The 18002-nt window shown below is 42.2% G+C and overlaps 1 protein-coding gene across 16 annotated transcripts in view; it reads right to left on the bottom strand.

Moving 5' to 3' along the window:
- LOC101286051 (1-acyl-sn-glycerol-3-phosphate acyltransferase delta) overlaps nt 1-18002 on the bottom strand; it is a 1414616-nt gene that overhangs the window by 316390 nt on the left and 1080224 nt on the right. For all 16 annotated transcript variants that reach the window (XR_004476317.2, XR_004476316.2, XR_004476314.2 and 13 more), the window contains one exon: nt 14051-14200. Coding sequence is in view for 13 of the 16 variants with exons in the window: in XM_012536387.3 (XP_012391841.2) it covers nt 14051-14200 (150 nt within the window). In the remaining 3 variants the exon portion in view is untranslated. The remainder of the gene's footprint in view (nt 1-14050; nt 14201-18002) is intronic.

Raw genomic sequence — 18002 nt, 5'->3', positions numbered from 1 at the left:
TATTTCCAATCCCCACTAGGCAAACTTCTTCCATCCTCCCAGGTCCTTAAGGAAGCTTCCCACCCTCAACTGTTCGAAGCCTTCCCCTCTCATTGTTTAATTCAACGTACAACTACGTGTATGCTGAGTACCCTGCTGGACGCTGAAGATACAAAAATGAATAGAATGCAGCCCTGCTCACCCTACCAGGGGCCACAGATTAACAGGGGGTAAATGGTATGTAAACAAGCCATGGGACACGTGTTAAAATGAACTATGTTCAAGGTGGTATGGGGCTGGGTAAGAAGGCCCTTGACTCTTCTGATTTCTGTGGCACACTAGTTGGCATGAGTCTACGCTGCCATGTGGATGTGCCGTGTCACGCTGGGTGTCTCATCCTTCCACCAGATTACGTGCTTCTCCAGCGCTGTACTATGTCCTTGCCTCCCTGTGCTGAGTGCCCAGTGCAGTGCCATAGACACAGTAATCAATTAACTCATTTACAATAAATAAATAACTTTCCCATACAAGTACTGCTGATTTATTTTAAATATAAGGAAGGATATATTGAATTTTTCCCTCGGTGAATGTTTCTCACTAGAATAGCTTAGTTGCTGAAAACAGCATGATTTCTAGTGATTGCAGGAGAAGAACAAAAGCTAAAACTCCTAGGATGGCCGTTAGAAATGTAAATCAGAAGCTGCTATTACTCCAAGTGCTACGTGAAATCTCATATTGAATTTGTAACTCCAAAAGCTTTAATCTGTGATATGTTTTGTTCTACACAGTTAAGCAGAGCATTTGTATGTAAAATTAGAACAAAAAGATCATCAGGTGAAAGCTTCAGTCCAACTGGGGAATTTTCTAGAATGGTACCTCTACTCTCAGTTTGTAGCAATACTGAATGCTAACTCCATTCATCTGCACAAATTCAGGAGGGTATTGTGGCAGCAGCTTTTGATGTTAGGGGTGAACTCAATTTTATGGGTGTTAGTGAGAGTTGGAGGTCTAATTTTCATGCCTTTGAATACAGAAAGTGAAAGATATACATTGTTGAAAGAAAAGATCACAAAGCAAGCACTCAGTTCTGTTAGAAATAAAGAGGATGTAGCATTCTGCTCAGAAGACTGTTTTTTTGTTTTGTTTTTACTGCATGAAAATGCAAAAATCTGTGAATGGAAAGAAGTGGATGGTATTTGGGTGAGGATTACAGGGGAGAGAGGACGTATAGCAGATGTGGCAGAGACTGACCTCCATCCTCCACCACCTATTTGCCCTTTCCTTCTTAGTTCAGCTGGATGCATGACACCCATGCCTTTGGGACCAGCCACGTGGCCACGCAGCTAACTCCTCTCCATGGGGTGCGGTGCTGCGTGCCTCTTCGGGATCTGGCCTTAGGAGTGAGATGCCCCCCTCTTCCCCATCCCCTTTAGCCCTGGTTGAAATGCGGACATGGTGCTGGGCCTTCTGTACCACACAGGTGAGACCAACTAAAGACTTTGTGGGGCAGAGCCATCCTCCCAGCTCAAGGTCTTTATGAGAGAGAGAAATAAACATGCATCGAGTTAAGCCACCGCTGTTTGGGTTCTCGGTCGCACATCACGGCACGCATGTCTGAATAAAGTAATGGAGCACATTACCATCCATTTAGCCAGAAAGGAATGTGGGCACATTTTTTTTTTTATTGCTGCTTCTAGCTACAGTGACCACACAAAATATTACAGGATATAATCTGAAGGCGATTTTGTCTGCTATTAGAAAGTCCTTATCTAGTGCCTCTTTTTTGGTTATCTGCCCAAAGTCCTTTAGTGGATGAATTCCTTTGGTCATTTTTAAGAAATGTACCAGTTAAGAGATTTGGCTGGAGAATCAGAAAGTCCAATTCAATTGGCTTAAACAAAAAGGAAATGTATTCTTTCACATAACGCCCAGTCCAACAACAGAGGGGTTTTCGAGATGAATGACGGAGTCGTGCAGTCAAGTCCACAGGAAGGACCGGGGTCTTCCCAAACCACGCCTAGTAAGGGTCACAGCAGTAGCAGGATGGGTTTGGACGACTCAGGATTCCCTCCTGACCTGGGAATGCGGTCACCTCCCAAAAAGGAGAATACTTGAAAAAAAAAAAACCTCAGTGTTTAGCAGGAAAAAGGGACGATGGAAATCAGGAAGGAAGCCAAGGCTGTCCTACAACCTGTGGATGCCCACACGGATTCTAAGAGTCACCTGACTGAAACTCGCACAGCTGGGCGGGTAGCTGGGGAGCTGGGTGCTCAGGGGTCCGGCTCTAGCAGCAAGCAGTCCTGTTCACAGAGGGCAGGTAAACAGCCTTTAGAGTAGGTTTCAGGCTGGTTGTTTTCTTAACTTTCTGGGGTAATTTGTGCCCCTGTCAATTTCTGATTCTCCATCAATGACTTCTAAAATGGAGCTCAGAATATCAGAAGCTTACCCAGTTTACTGAAACCGTGTATGTTATTGAAGTTTAGTGCTTTTCTGAGCTCTTACAGAAACAATCTTTGGTTTCCCCAGAACAGCAAACTACAAATACACACAGAAAGGTAGTCTCCAAACACCAATTTGGAGACCTTTTAAAAATCTTCCCAGCGTCCATAACCTGAAGCCATTTCCACCCAGCTCACTATGGGAGGTGCTGGCTCAACTGATTTAGTCTGACGAAGATCTTATCTCTCTACCTATCCTACTACTCCAACTTTTCTTATTGATTAAGAGGCTCCGCACTTTACAATAACACAATACAGCTTATACAAAAGCCTAGTCATGTTCTCACATGAAGGACTTTTTCAGAAGCTGGCTTTGATTGGATTTCTTTGTTTCCAAATAGCAGCTGTCTTCTGAATACAGTTTTGCTTTCTATGCCCTGTTTACACGTAAACCATTTACATCAATGGTCTAAAGAAGGTTGATAAATAACTATTTTCTTGTGATTTCTTTTCTAGAAGGCATCCATTCCAAGCACTTCACATTCTTTAAAAATCCAACAAGTAAAATTCCATCTTATTTCTGCAACAGACTAACTCAGAAGTTGATGGCACTCAGTATCTCTTCTTTTATTATTTCCTCCAAATAATCAGGCAGTGCCAATATGCAGGCTTGCATACATAGCAATGCTTCGAGTTCATGGAGAGGAAGAGGTAGTGCGAACACCTGTACCCAGTAATTCGCTTAAGAATTCCTTAGGGATAGGTGACATTCTGGAAGTGGAGTGGGTTCTGTCTGGGTAGGTAGCCCCAGGAATAGCTAATTCAGACTCCCTTTGAATTATGGACCTGTCAGTTGTTTTGTTTGTTTTTGTGGTGTTTTTTTTTTTTTTTTTTTTTTTTTGCAGTACACGGGCCTCTCACTGTTGTGGCCTGTCCCACTGCGGAGTACAGGCTCCGGACGCGCAGGCTCAGCAGCCGTGGCTCACAGGCCCAGCCGCTCCGCGGCATGCGGGATCTTCCCGGACTGGGGCACAAACCCGTGTCCCCTGCATCGGCAGGCGGACTCTCAACCACTGCGCCACCAGGGAAGCCCCCTGCCTGACTTTTGATCCAGGGAGAGGAGGGACTACTCCAGCTGAACAAACTTTAAAAGAGAATGGGAGAAACAAAATGTGGTGTATGTGTACAATTCACTATTATTCAGCCATGCAAAGGAACGCAATGCTGACACACGATGGATGAGCCTTGAAAACACTGTGCTAAGTGACAAACATTATGCTAAGCCAGATACCAAAGGGCAAATATTCTATGATTCCACTTCTATATCTAGAATAGTCAAGTTCACAGAGACAGGAAGTAGATTAGAGGCGAGCAGGGGCTGGAAGAAATGGGGAGTTAATTATTGCCTAATAGGAAGAGAGTTTCTGTTTGGGGTGATAAAAAACTTTGGAAATTGATAGTGGTGATGGTTATTCAACATTATGAATACACTTGATGCTGCTGAATTGTACATTTTAAAATAGTTATAAATGGCAAATTTTATATTGTATATATTTTACCACAATAAAAACAGTATTAAAAAGGGGAGTATGATAAGTGATGTAAGTCAGAAAGAGAAAGACAAATACCATATATCACTTATATGTGGAATCTAGAATATGACACAGGACTTCGCTGGTGGCGCAGTGGTTAAGAATCTGTCTTCCAATTAAGGGGACATGGGTTCAAGCCCTGGTCTGGGAAGATCCCACATGCCGCGGAGCAACTAAGCCCGTGCGCCACAACTACTGAGCCTGCGCTCTAGAGGCCGCGAGCCACAACTACTGAAGCCCGGGCGCCTAGAGCTTGTGCTCCGCAACAAGAGAAGCCACAGCAATGAGAAGGCTGCGCACCACAAGGAAGAGTAGCCCCTGCTCGCCGCAAGTAGATAAAGCCCACGTGCAGCAACGAAGACCCAACACAGCCAAACATAAAATTAAATAAATAAAGTAATTAATTTAAAAAAGTATGACACAAATGAACTTATCTACGGAACAGAAACAGACTCACAGGCATAGAGAACAGACTTGTGGTTGCCAAGAAGGGGCGATGGGGGAGGGATGGATTGGGATTTTGGGGTTAGCAGGTGCAAACTAGTATATAGAGAATGGATAAATAACAAGGTCCTACTGTATAGCAAAGGGAACTATATTCAATATCCTGCGATAAACCATAATGGAAAAGAATATGAAAAAGAATGTACATGTATGTATAACTGAATCACTTTTCTGTGCAGTAGAAATTAACACAACATTGTATATCAACTCAACCTCAATAAAATAAGTTTTTAAAAAATGTTAAAAAGGGAGTGTGAGAGAACAAAGAAAACTACTTTGATAATCATACTTCATAATTCGGAGTGTATATAACACCATGAAAGGCGAGATGACAACCAGAGAAGGTAACAGTGGGCTAGATGAACAATATCAGATCCGTGAGGCCATTTTCTAAAGGTAGCGTGAAGGGAAATCAAGAAAAACCAGGGCACAGGGAGGAATGATGGGGTCATGACCCGGATAGACATATAGGAGGAGCCAGCTGTTTCAGGGGGCTAGCGTTCAGGAGAGACCCTAACGAGAAAAGAGAGCCGGAGGCAAGCCCGAAAGAGTACAATGCACTGTATCTCGGTGAGGCTCCTACCACCCGATGACAACAGGCCTGAGAAATCGTGGGGCGGTAAAAACTAATTAGTGTAACGAGATAGAGCAGAACTCCCATCCTCTAGAACACCCAGTGCCCTCTGGGAAGGACAGTGAAGACAGGGCCGCCATTCAGGACGCCGGGCAGGGGGCTCCAACCGGCACCCTTTTGTGAGGGTGGCCCCCCCAGGGCAGTTCCAGCTGGGTGTGGCCCAGGCTCACATCAGTGTGACCGCTCTTGTCAATGTGCTGCAGCAATTCCTGACCGTGTGGAAAACCAGGACAGCAGCAACAAACCATTATGCGAAAGAATATGAAAAACTATATATATATATATATATATATATATATATATATATATATATATAACCGAGTCACTTTGCTGTATACCAGGAACATGACATTGTAAATCAACTATACTTCAATAAAAATAAAAATGAAAAAAAACCCCATGATTCCTTTGTCAGGATCACATTGTCCTATGCAGTTAACGTTTTATGAGATTGACATACATTGATACCCACTATGTGAACATATTTTATTTACCATAATATCTGAAAATATTTTATTTACCATAATATACTTTATTCTATGAAGTTTAAAAAGCTCTCTTGTTCATTTAATAGGAACCATTTGAAAATACATAACTAACCACACACAGTCATAAAATTTCACCCTATCTTCTCTGTGGATTTTTTTTTTTTAAATGTGATCTGGTATTTTTTTAAAATTTATTTATTTAATTTAATTTATTGTTTTTGGCTGCGTTGGGGTCTTCTTTGCTGTGCACAGGGTATTCTCTGATTGTGGCGAGCAGGGGCTACTCTTCGTTGTGGTGCACGGGCTTCTCACTGCGGTGGCTTCTCTTGTTGCGGAGCACGGGCTCTAGGCACACGGGCTTCAGTAGTTGGTTCTAGAGAGTCGGCTCACACAGCCAACTCTGGAGTTGGCTCTGGAGTAGTTGGCTCACGCAAGCTCTAGAGAGCAGGCTCAGTAGTCATGGCTCACGGGCTTAGTTGCTCCGTGGCATGTGGGATCTTCCCGGACCAGGGCCTGAACCCGTGTCTCCTACATTGGCAGGTGGATTCCCAACCACTGCGTCACCAGGGAAGCCCCTTCTCTGTGGTTCTTAAATCAATAAAATTATACAGCAATAGCAGTTTAAGAATAAAAAAGATTTCACTATAAAAACATGTGGTCTTAAAAATACCTCTAGGACAAATATGGCATACCTTTTAAAAAATCATGTTTTATTAGTCCTCTACAAAGAGGAAAATGTTGTAGGTCTAATGTTCTGATCCTTGGGTTTCACTAGCTCCTCCCAAGTGTACTGTGGTAAGCTTGCTACTCAGATAAAGCAAATGATTTGAGTCCCTGAGTCAAGCTGTCCCATGAAACACCTGTCTTATAAGAGGCACCACACAAAAGGCAGCTCTTGCTCAAGAAGGCTGCTTGTGGTATTCTACTTGTTCAGGCAAATGCATGTTACCATATGGAAAACTTTAAGTCCGACACAAAAAAAGCCCTGTTTAACCGAGCTTACTGTGTGCTTCCAAGCTACGTGGTCACGGATCTTGGCCCGGGCTCTCTGTCCCGGATTCCAACCCTCCTCCTAGCACATAACATTCCTCGAGCCTGTACTATACAAGCATCACTTTGGAGGACACTGCTCTACATTTTTTTTTTTTTGTGGTACGTGGGCCTCTCACTGCTGTGGCCTCTCCCGTTGCGGAGCACAGGCTCCGGACACGCAGGCTCAGCGGCCATGGCTCACGGGCCCAGCCGCTCTGCGGCATGTGGGATCTTCCCGGACCGGGGCACGAATCCGTGTCCCCCGCCTCAGCAGGCGGACTCTCAACCACTGCGCCACCAGGGAAACCGTACTTTTTTTTTTTTTTTAACGTAGGAAATTGCTTTAATTGCTGCAAAGATTTTTCTTCTTAACTAGAATTGAAGAGGTCAAAGCGCTTATGTGTGAGACACAGGAATGTCTGAGTTTGTGAATGCTTCTCCTTGGGTGATGTCTTATAGCTATTCTCTCTGCCCCATGGAACTTTCTGTGATATTGATGAAAATATGCTCTCTCTGCATGGTTTAGTCCAGTAGCTGGAGGCCACATGTGGCCACTGAATACCTCAAATGTAGCTATTGTGACAGAGAAACCTAATTTTAAATTTTATTTAATTTTAATTTAAATAGCCACTTGTGGCCAGTGGCTGCCATATTGAACAGCACAGCCCTAGACTGAGGTGAGGGCAGAATCAAAATGAATGCACAGGAGCTATGTTATCTTCAGTAGAAACCTGTTTTCCAAAATGTTCTGAGCTCTCTTGTAGCTGGTAGAGCTGAAGAAGTCTTCTCTATTCAATTTGCCACAAAATTGATTTTCTAACACATTATTCAAAGCGACGGAGCTTATCATTTTGAAAGAGTATAATTATTTCATACTTCCCTTATTTTAACAAAAAATAGCTAAAGACACATGGAAAGGTCACTGGTTCTGTGTTGGGTTAGAAAATATATATTTCCATTTCAGATTGCAGAATACTTTCTAGGAACATTTGCCAATTGCTAAGTGTTTTCCAGAGGAATGTTATGCAGAACTTGTTTGTACATTTATGAACAGTTTCTTTAATTAAAATAAATACTTTCCAGAGCTTTCTATCTTTGCACTTCAAGCTGGCTCACAAGCAGAAAGTCTAGCAAGACTTATTTCCACTCTGTAAATGAGCCAGTCTTAGTGTTTAAATTAGATTTTTGGACACTTGTCAAATAAACACGGAATGCATATTTCTGACATTTTGTAACATTCACTTTCTTTTAAAAATACTTTCTGATAAAGAACATCTTGTATATCAAGAAATAACGTGTCAACAAGATTTGATTCCATGCTCTACATGCTACAGAGGCCAGGGGGTTGAGGTAAAAGCAAGGAAGGGTTACAACCTGGAGTTTAACGCTGACAAACCCACGTTTAGACATAATGGAAAATACCTGTCCTTTTTGGTGCGTCCTTGAAAGCATTACAATATAAGCCACACATACCTGGAGTCTAGAATTTAATCTCTATTCTTCTTTGGAGAAAAGGGAGAACTCAATATAGTTTTCAAAATACTTCACATAATTTAGTTAAATTATGTATTTTTATAAAATTAAAATACCTTTAAAGAATTGGAAAAGTAACCACTTTCTTTTTCTTGTTCTTATTAAATATTGACCATCTGCTGACTTTCTGTTTCTGAGCCCCACATATTGAAATGAAAGGGCTTCCCATCTATTTATTAAGCTTTTAACCCAATAATTAGATCTTTGAGGGAAGGAATAGGTATCTCCATTTGTCTACATCGACTCCTTTCCTATATAGGGGCTAAAAATGAGGCTCAAACTCTCATTTAACTAAAATCTTCAACAATATATTAATGATATCGTTATAAGTACTTTTAACAAAAATTTCTTTGCATGTAGCAGGTCGTACCCCGTCCTTGCACAGGTCTAGATCCAGGTTGGATGGAGCCTTTGTAACTTTAGGTTCTACAATTTTTGAGACGCTCTTCAAGGAAAACAATGCAAGAATACCATTGGTTAAGAGGGCTTGGGCGGGGCCTGTGGAAGTGAGGAGGCCAAGGCGAACGCTGCATTAGCTCCTCCATGCATCTGCCTCGGAGTAACGCACGCTACTCACTAAAGGAGGGAGTGACTACCAGATGCCTTAAGAAATTCTATTTAATTTCCTTAACTAATGGTCAGTTTAACGATTTTTTTTTTAAAGATCTCCCGTTTTCGTTTAAATGAGTACGAATTTTTTTCAGTTGTTAAGTCTTGTCCCTGAATTTCTAATTTAAAACAGAAAACTCTTTATTCAATTCCTAGTATTATTTTAAGAAATTATCTCTCAGACATATAACATCCCCAAACAACAGCAAATGAGATAAAGATGTTTTATTTATAGAAAACTCACAAGGTTTGATTGCTATAGCTTTTTGTACTCCCAGGTCAGTGAGCATAATGTATTCCATATTTTGTTGCTGTTTTCCAGTATTAAACATGTCAACATTTCACATCGGTACCATAAAACTTAGTGAGATAGTTCTGATGAATAGCAATAAGGCCAGAGAAAGAATAATGCATCACACGAATTCCTCAGGAAATCAATTAGTATTTTTATGAGCAGTAGTAAAAATATGACCAAGGGTTAGCAGAGAGTAAGGTCAGGCTATTTGATTCCAAAACATATTCTTTGCTGAGTTCTGTTTATCCATGTAAAAATATTCTGTGCTGTGTCAAAATGAAAATCTCAGTGCTCCCAAGACTAAGATATTTTATATATCAGATGTACTGAATTCTTCATTTGGCTGTGTGGACTTCGATAGGGCATATAAACTCTGTAATTTTTGCAGGATTTTCAGGTTCCTAACTGACTTTTCGTGGATCTCTGAACTTAGCATATTTTGGTGTTCTGAATTATGTACTATGTGTACAAGTAAAACACTGCATATTTTATATTTTTTGAAGAGGTTCTTGTTGAGGCAACATAAGTAATTCTAATATTGGGGTAAATGATGATTAGTATTTGAAAATAAAAGTGACAGTGTATTCATATTACTTCTACATTGTTAAGATTCATTCATTCATTCACTCAGTCATTCAATGAATGCTGAACTCCATATACATGAATTTACTGAGGACAAGACTATGGAGGCATGAGACAAGTGTCACACTTCAACTTGAACCCTCGGAGGTGGCACTTAAGCTCGGATAATTCTTTATAATGGTAAAAATTTTGCTGCAACCATCACACATCTATCAGGCCTTTCCTAGCTGGACTGATATTATCATTTAAATGGAAATCCTTACCTTCCTTTATTAGCTAATGTACACTGATCTCTGGGTAACAGTTAAGCCTAGATATATAGGGGAGCAAAGGATCACCTAATCTGATTTTCCAGGGAATAACACTATATGTTTGAATAAGAGAGTCATAAATACTAACCTTAGCACCTATTTTAAAGGAGCCAAAGACAATGAAAACAGGCATGTAGCGGTGGGCTGACTGATGAGATTAGAACTCTACAATTTGGAGCTCAGTACACAGGTGTTTCTCAGCTCTAAAACTGTGTGTCCATGGGCACCTCACAATGTACCTGGAAAACTGGATTTTTAAATTCTGTGAATGACAGGGAATTTGGTTCTCAACCATTTTTATGCATGAGATCCTTTTTGTAACATCAAGCATTTCTTGGATACCCACATAATAAGAGTTGCCAGTTGAGGACAAATTAAGCACAGGTGGATTCGCAGATATCTTACAATAAACCTGTAAATTGCAGCCTGAGAAGCACGTCCAAGACTCTGATTCTTCCATGAACACTGTCTAGGGTGAGGGGTTCACTGCTCCCATGGCAGCCTGTTTTGTGGCTGCTGTCCATGGTGCTAGAGCAAACCCTGAGCAGAGATTCATCTTCCTCTAACTTCTACTTATTGGGCCCTGTTCTGCCTCTGAAACGACATAAACTAACCACGATTTCTTCCACACAACAGCTTTCCATTACCACCCGTAAATCCAGAAAAGACCACCAGCTTACAAGGGTGTACAAATCACAGCAAAACAGCATGTACCAGGAAAAGGGAAGAGAAAGAAGTAAAAAAGTGAAGCCAGGAAATAAGCTTCCAAATCCATTCTATTAGTGGCCCATTTCTACGCTGTAGTTGGCCCACAAATGCGGCTCTAGGTTTTCCAGCAGTCAGCTTTCAGGGGGAACCCTTAGTAGTTGCATAATTCGCAATGTCCTCCAGGACAACCTTCCTCAGGACAAGCACAATGAACTTGGAATAGGCACCATGGTTCCTCACAGAAAAGCCCACTGGGATGTCCTGAACCACACACATCAAGTTCCCTGTACAGTGACCACAATATAAACAAATGGCACCGAATTACTATGTAGGGAAAGCAATTCTTTGAAGGGCTAAAATAGTGAGGCCCAGGTACCTAACTCCCTGCTGTAGATCTGGCTTGATTCAGGGGTATATTTTAGAATATTTGGAAGGGAGGATCAAACAAGTGTCCTGTAGTTAATTTTCCATGAATACTAGGTCTTTCAGGTGAACTTCTGATAAATACTGATTAAGCTTTTGATTAAATATTAAATAAATATATACATAATGCCAGGCACTGTTCTAAGCATTTTATATCCATTAGCTCATTTAATATTCATAATGGTCTCATACAGGGTCATTATAAGACATCGTATTTTGGAGGTGAGGAGACTGAGGCACAGAAAGATTAAGACCCCTGGTAGCAGATACAGCCAGCATTTGGATCTAAGTCATACAACCCAATATCCTTTTTTTGTTGTTGTTGTTTTTTGTTTTGCGGTACGCGGGCCTCTCACTGTCGTGGCCTCTCCCGTTGCGGAGCACAGGCTCCGGACGCGCAGGCTCAGCAGCCATGGCTCATGGGCCCAGCCACTCCGCAGCACGTGGGATCTTCCCGGACCGGGGCACGAACCCGCGTCCCCTGCATCGGCAGGCGGCTCTCAACCACTGCGCCACCAGGGAAGCCCCCAATCTCCTTTTTCACCACTACAAGAATCCCAAAGGCATGTAAGTTGGGTTAACACCCTTTTGTGAAAGTTGAGGATTTGAAGAAAAAGAGCGATGTGAGGTCAACTTATGTCTTTTGAGAAGGCAAAACAGTGGGAATTTGTATCAGTCTGAAAAAGTTTACGGGGATTGGGGCATAAAAGGCAGGGAGGGAAAAGAAAGCATCAAGTCAGTGCATAGTTTAGAAAATCATTTCTCTTTGTTCTTTTTTCAACTTCTTCAAATTACAAACAGTGGTGGATCAAAATATGTCCATGTATTCCTTGACACCCTTTCCTTTAAGATGGAGCCTAATTTCCTTCCCTTTGAGGGGCGTGCTGGATCTAGTACTCAGTGCTGAGCAATGGAATAAATCAGAAGTGATGGTGTACAGACTTGGAGAGCAGGTCACTGTGACTTTATCTTTGCTCTGTCTGTTGGATCAGTTGCTCCAGGTAAGTTAACTACCATTCTGAGTACAAGTAGCCTAAGAAGAGAGCCATGTGGTGAGGGCCACTAGCCAGTGAGGAACTGAGGTATTTCTGGCCAAGAGTCATGTGGTCGAGCCATCTTGGAAGTGGATCTTCCAGCCCCAGTCAAGTCTTGGGTTAACTACAGCCGAGCTTGACTCCAACCTCATGGGACTCTCAGCCAGAACCACCCAGCTAAGCTACTCAGGGATTCCTGACCCTCAGAATCTGTGAGATAGAAATGTTTATTAATTAAAAGGTTCAAATTTGGGCTTATTTGTTATGCAGCAATAGATAAGTAGTATATGAAACAACAAGCATCCCCTACCATCCTCGCAGTAACAAAACAGAATAAATAAAAATAAAACACATTGCCTAGAACTTCCAAAGAAGCATCCTGAAGATAACCATTCTCCTTTAGGTAAGGATTTGCCCCCAAACTCTCTTAACCCAAAGATCTTAAAGCAATTCAATTTACTTCCAAGGTAATTTTCCATGATTTGGAGTTCAAATATGTGTGTTACTTATAATGTCACATTGTGTAAAAAAGGGAAGCAAAAGATGTTCAAATCTTAAATTACATAAACCCTCAAAATTCTTAGAGCAAGATGAAGAACTGAATGCAGAAGATGGGCCAAAGGAACCCCCAGCTCTAGAGAATGGAAGAACAGGAGCTGTTAGCAGGTTGAAGCATATAATTGAGCCGTTAGTTAAAAGCTACTGTAACTCATTTTAAAAGAAAACATTTGCTAGAAATTCAGATCCCAGAACTTGGCAGCTTGCTGACGCCACGTGCAATCGGTACAGATTATACAGTAAATGACGAGGACTAAAGCTGGGAAGTGGAGTCTGATTTCCATAATTTCTAAGGCTAGCACACATGACTTGAGTTTTCATCCTAATGCAATCACCATTATTAATCCAGAGGTATTTCCTTCTGCTTAGGCATCGCGGTGTCTCTTTATTTCTCACCTTCTACGTACTCTGCTTTATCACTCAGCCCAGGGCTCGCTAAGCTGCACTCCATGACCGATACGGCGCTTTACGAAGGGCGACAGATGCCAGTTTATGCACAGGTAAATCACAGTGCTCAGCCCCAAATCAGGCTTGGGTAATACCCCTCTGCCATCCACACCCCTCCGTCCACAAAGCTCGTCACGAAGTTGCAATTTTAAAAGAAATGCTTTCCCATCACAATTCAATAACCTTTTTATAAGCACATACACTTCTTTTTCTGGCCTGCATGAAATTTAATATCAGGATTATTATCCATTTGTCATTTCAACCTATAATTTAGTCAGCCTACTTGCGTTTGATTTATGCTTCCCTCGCCCCTTCGCCGTCAGCTCGCAGCCACAGATCCATTCAAGAAGCTGTCTAGGTCATATTGGTTTGACCTCTTAGAACAAACACTTTCCATGTTTCTTATTCTGCTTCCCTAAGAGGCACCATTAAGTTTTGCTCATCTCGATTTAAAATGATTTTTACTACACAATAACATTTCAAGTTTTCCATATTAATCTTCATTTTATTTCTTGAAATACTTAGGCAAACAATGTTACTAAGACATCACGCTAAGATGAGGAATTCTCTTTCTCCTCCACTCCTGTCTACTTAATGCCTGAATTAAGAAATCACACATTTTTGCTCTGAATTAGCTGAGCACTGGAAGAAAAGTTTAAAAGGCTGACCAAGTAATTCATGTCTTAAACACTTGGATAGCAATTAAAGCAGAAAATCTTACCTCCCCTTCTATATATATAGTATCCTGTTGAGAATTTAAAAATCTATTTTATATATCAAAGATGTCTGAGTCTAAATGGCAAATGAAAATAAAGCAATCCTAGCCAATTTGCCAAAGCAAACAAATACACGGTCAAGAGCCAGGAGTGTGGCTGGTACTCACCCCGCAGCCCAGGCCGCTGCCCCCTTCGCAGGTGACCTTCCTCTGGCTGGGCTCAGGAAGCAGCCCTGCTCCGCAGCCCGGGCTGGGGCACAGCACGCCCCCCATCTGCAGCACGCACTCTTCGGCGCCATATTGCTGGTACCGGTTGTACTGCAAAGAGAAAATGAGTTTTTCAAAGTGATAATACAGACACCAAGACGTGCTGTTTTACCGAAATGTTAATAGTTGGTGGTTCGGGGGTTTTCTTGTTAGTCTGTTTCTGTAAAAACGGGGGTGGGGGGTAAGGTGTGGTACAACCTAGAGAAAGTCTCCCAGTTCCAGCTGACAAAACAGAGAAGTGAGGCCTGTGTTCTTCGAATTTCTAGAAATTTACCCTCAAAAAATAGATTTTTCCAAGTTTGAGCTTTTAAAATACTACTACCAATTGCATTTAGTAGACTTTTTCATACAGATTTTAGGGAACATATCTATACTTTAAGTTATGGACATTCAAAACGCATCACTATCAATCTCACCAAAGAGTATATTTTCATGCCTCTATTCAGGAGTCTATCGAATTTTTAAAACTGTTTTGAAAATAGGTCCCAATGTTCCACCCCTGGTAATTGTTAGCAGCCCACACGGTATCAATGAGCATATTCAGCTCGACGAAGAAAGACTACTGTTTTTCTGTTAAAGAATAAAATTTTCCTTTCATCACTATTCTTATTCCTAAAGCATGATTTCTTTTATCCCTGACTTCATTTCTCTATGCTGTTGCTTGGCTCAATTCCCTTTAACTGTTTCCCCAGCTGGCAGAATAAACCTCAAATTGCACAGCACACTTTCCAAAGTCTTCCTTGTCGCAGCCCTACGTTACTGTTCTCCTTGCATTATTTGATCATATTCTCTTCTAAACTCAGATCAACTCAAATGGATCTGACAATTAATTCAAGCAACATTTACTGACCGCCTACTATGTGCCAGACACTACTGTGGGTGCTGGGAATACAGCCCTAAACAAAACAGACATCTCTGCTCTCATCCATAAGACTAGAACAGTAAATACTGCAAGGTTAAACTGTATAGTATTTCAGATGGTGACGAGTGGGGAGGAGAATAAAAAACTAGGAAGAGATAGATCCTGGGGAAGATGGGAATTACAATTTTAAAGAGGTGATCAGGGAATAGGGAATGCCTTATGAAGAAGGTGCATTTAAGCCAACATCTGAAGGAGATTAGAAAAGCAAGCCATGTGCCACCTGGGGGAATGAGCTTTCCTGGCTGAATAAGGAGCATTATAAAGGTCCAGAGGCTGCATGGGCTTGGTTTGTTTGAGGTACTGCTAAGAGGCCAGTGTGTCTGAGGTAAAGTGAATGGGCGTGTGTGTGTGTGTGGGGGGGTGGGGGGGTAATAGTAGATGAAGTCAGAGAGTTAATGGGGATCCAGGATGTATAGATCCCTGAAGGCCTTTGTAAGAACTCTGGCTGTTATTCTGAGAGATTTGGGAACCACCGGGGACTTTCGAGCTGTGGACGACACAGTATGACTAATCTCTTAAAGACAGCCATCTGGCTGATACGTTCAGAATAGACTCGTGGGGACAAGGATGGAAGCAGGAAGCAGAGAGGCAGGTCAGAGGTTACTTCAGCAAGGTCCATGGAGAGATGGTGGTGGCTTGAATCAGGAAAGCAGTGATTGAGGTAGGGATGGAGCAGTGGTTGAGTTCTGGATATATTTTGAAGGTAGAAATGGAAAATTTTTTTAGGCAGGTTGGATACATGGTGTGACAGGAAAGGAAATCAAGCAGGAAGTAATGTTTTTCCCTGGGAAGACAGAGGGAAGGAGAGACTATTGCTGAGATGGGGAGACTTGGAAGAAGAAAGGTGTGAGTCTGTGTGTTTAGGGAGTTGAGAAAAGGAATCATTATTTCTATCGTGCTCATATTCATTTTGAAAACCTCCTACACAACTAAGTCAAAATGTTGAGTGGCTAGTTGAATGTATGGCTTTGGAATTTAGGAGAAAGTTGCGGGTTGTAGACACCAATTTTGAAGTCACAGGTGCACGTAGAGCTGGAAAGGAAAGGGTTAGCATCAGGCCTACTCTCATTCTCATATTTCTGATCAAAGCAAAAAAAGAAAGATGCGTTGGTCAAATCCCCTTGTAAATATGCATTGTACTTATATACAATGGCATTTACTAGAAAAGAGTTCTTATCTATGGAATGAATTCAGCAGGAAACACTTGGTCTAAGTTTGCTTACAGTAAACTAGAAGATATGAATTTATGAGGTAAGGCTCTCTGAAAATGTCATAAGCTGTGCAATTATTAAGGGATAATGAAGACATTTTATCAAGTGAAGAATGATGAGACAGTTTATATAACTGAGAGATTTCATGTTAGTGATCATTCCATGAACTTCCCAGAGACCTCATGTATTGACTCTTGCCTAGAGTACATCCCAATATGCTGAGAAAGGACATGCATAGCTGTGTTAAATGAGGTGGGGTTTCCCTGTATTTTGTCTGTGTCTCATCATTACCAGCATCCTGGAAGTTATTAGCAAAGATTGACACTGGGTTATATCTACGATTCTTTTTTTTTTTTTTTGCGGTACGCGGGCCCCTCACTGTTGTGGCCTCTCCCGTTGCGGAGCACAGGCTCAGGACGCGCAGGCTCAGCGGCCATGGCTCACGGGCCCAGCCGCTCCATGGCACGTGGGATCTTCCCGGACCAGGGCACGAACCCGCATCCCCTGCATCGGCGGGCGGACTCTCAACCACTGCGCCACCTGCGAAGCCCACATCTACGATTCTTGCAAGTCTGATTTGACAATACGACCCTGTGTTATCTCAACAGCCATGAGACTGGATGAGATTACCTAACCTTTGTGGGGATGCTGAGAAGGAGCCAGCAAAGGAGACTGAGAAGAAGCAGCCTATTAGGCAGGTGGAAAACGAGAAGAATGTAGGTGTCCTGGAAGGCAAGGGAACACAGTATTTCAAGGAGGGTGTATGTGTCATGATAAATTGTGTCAAAGGCTGCAGATAAGACAATTACTGAACACTGGCTGTTGTTAGAAATGGAGATGCCATTGCGATCTCAACAGGGGCCATTTCAGTGGAGTCATGGAGCCAGAGGCATTATGGGAGTGGAGTCAAGAGAGAGCTGGAGGAGACAAATTCCAAGAGGTGAGCGTGGACACTTTTTTCTAGGAGTTTGACTGAAAGGGGCAGCAGAGACAGGAGGACAGCAGCTGGGAGGGCTGTGGGACTGTAAAGGGATTTTTGAAAATGGAGAAATAACAGGATGTTAGTAGACTGAAGGGAATGAGTGAGAAGAGGACGGCAACTGATGACGCCGTGGGTAGGTGAGGGAATGGGGTCTACAGGATGAGTAGAGGGTGAGGCCTTAGGACGAGGGCAGAGTGCTGGGGCCCAGGTGCGGACAAAGGAGGTTTTGGAAATTTGAGATGAGCAGAAAAGGTATGAATGATAAAGGGGAGGGAATGTTTGGAGTCAGGATTATTGCTGGGCAGCATGAGAGCCCATTTGAACAGCGAATATGAATTTAGAGGAAGCTAGTCAGTAGAGTTGCCTGCTCTTCTGCACCAACACTCAGCAGCACGTGCAGAGCAGCCAGGAAGTTGGCTTTAAGCCAGGTGGGGTTTGGTCAGACTTGTATGAAGAAGCCAGCCATCCCTCCACCATTCCCACCCCTGTGTGGCTTTGGCACATAGCATCCCCTCGTATCACTGTGAATGATTCCAGTAAATATTTATTGAACCCCTCTGCTCAGCTCTGTACCACTGGACTCTTATCCTTCTGTTTTGTCCAATCCAAAATGGGTACAAAGTTTCAGTTTTGCAAGATGGATACATTCTTGGGATCTCAGGTAAAGCCTGGGGAACACAGCTAATAATTCTATATTGTAGACTTAAATTTGCTAAGAGGGTAGGTATTTCAGAACTA

This window comes from Orcinus orca, chromosome 12 (assembly GCF_937001465.1).
Source record: "Orcinus orca chromosome 12, mOrcOrc1.1, whole genome shotgun sequence".
In the NCBI taxonomy this organism is placed as follows: domain Eukaryota; kingdom Metazoa; phylum Chordata; class Mammalia; order Artiodactyla; family Delphinidae; genus Orcinus; species Orcinus orca.
This window is presented reverse-complemented; position numbering and strand designations above follow the sequence as displayed.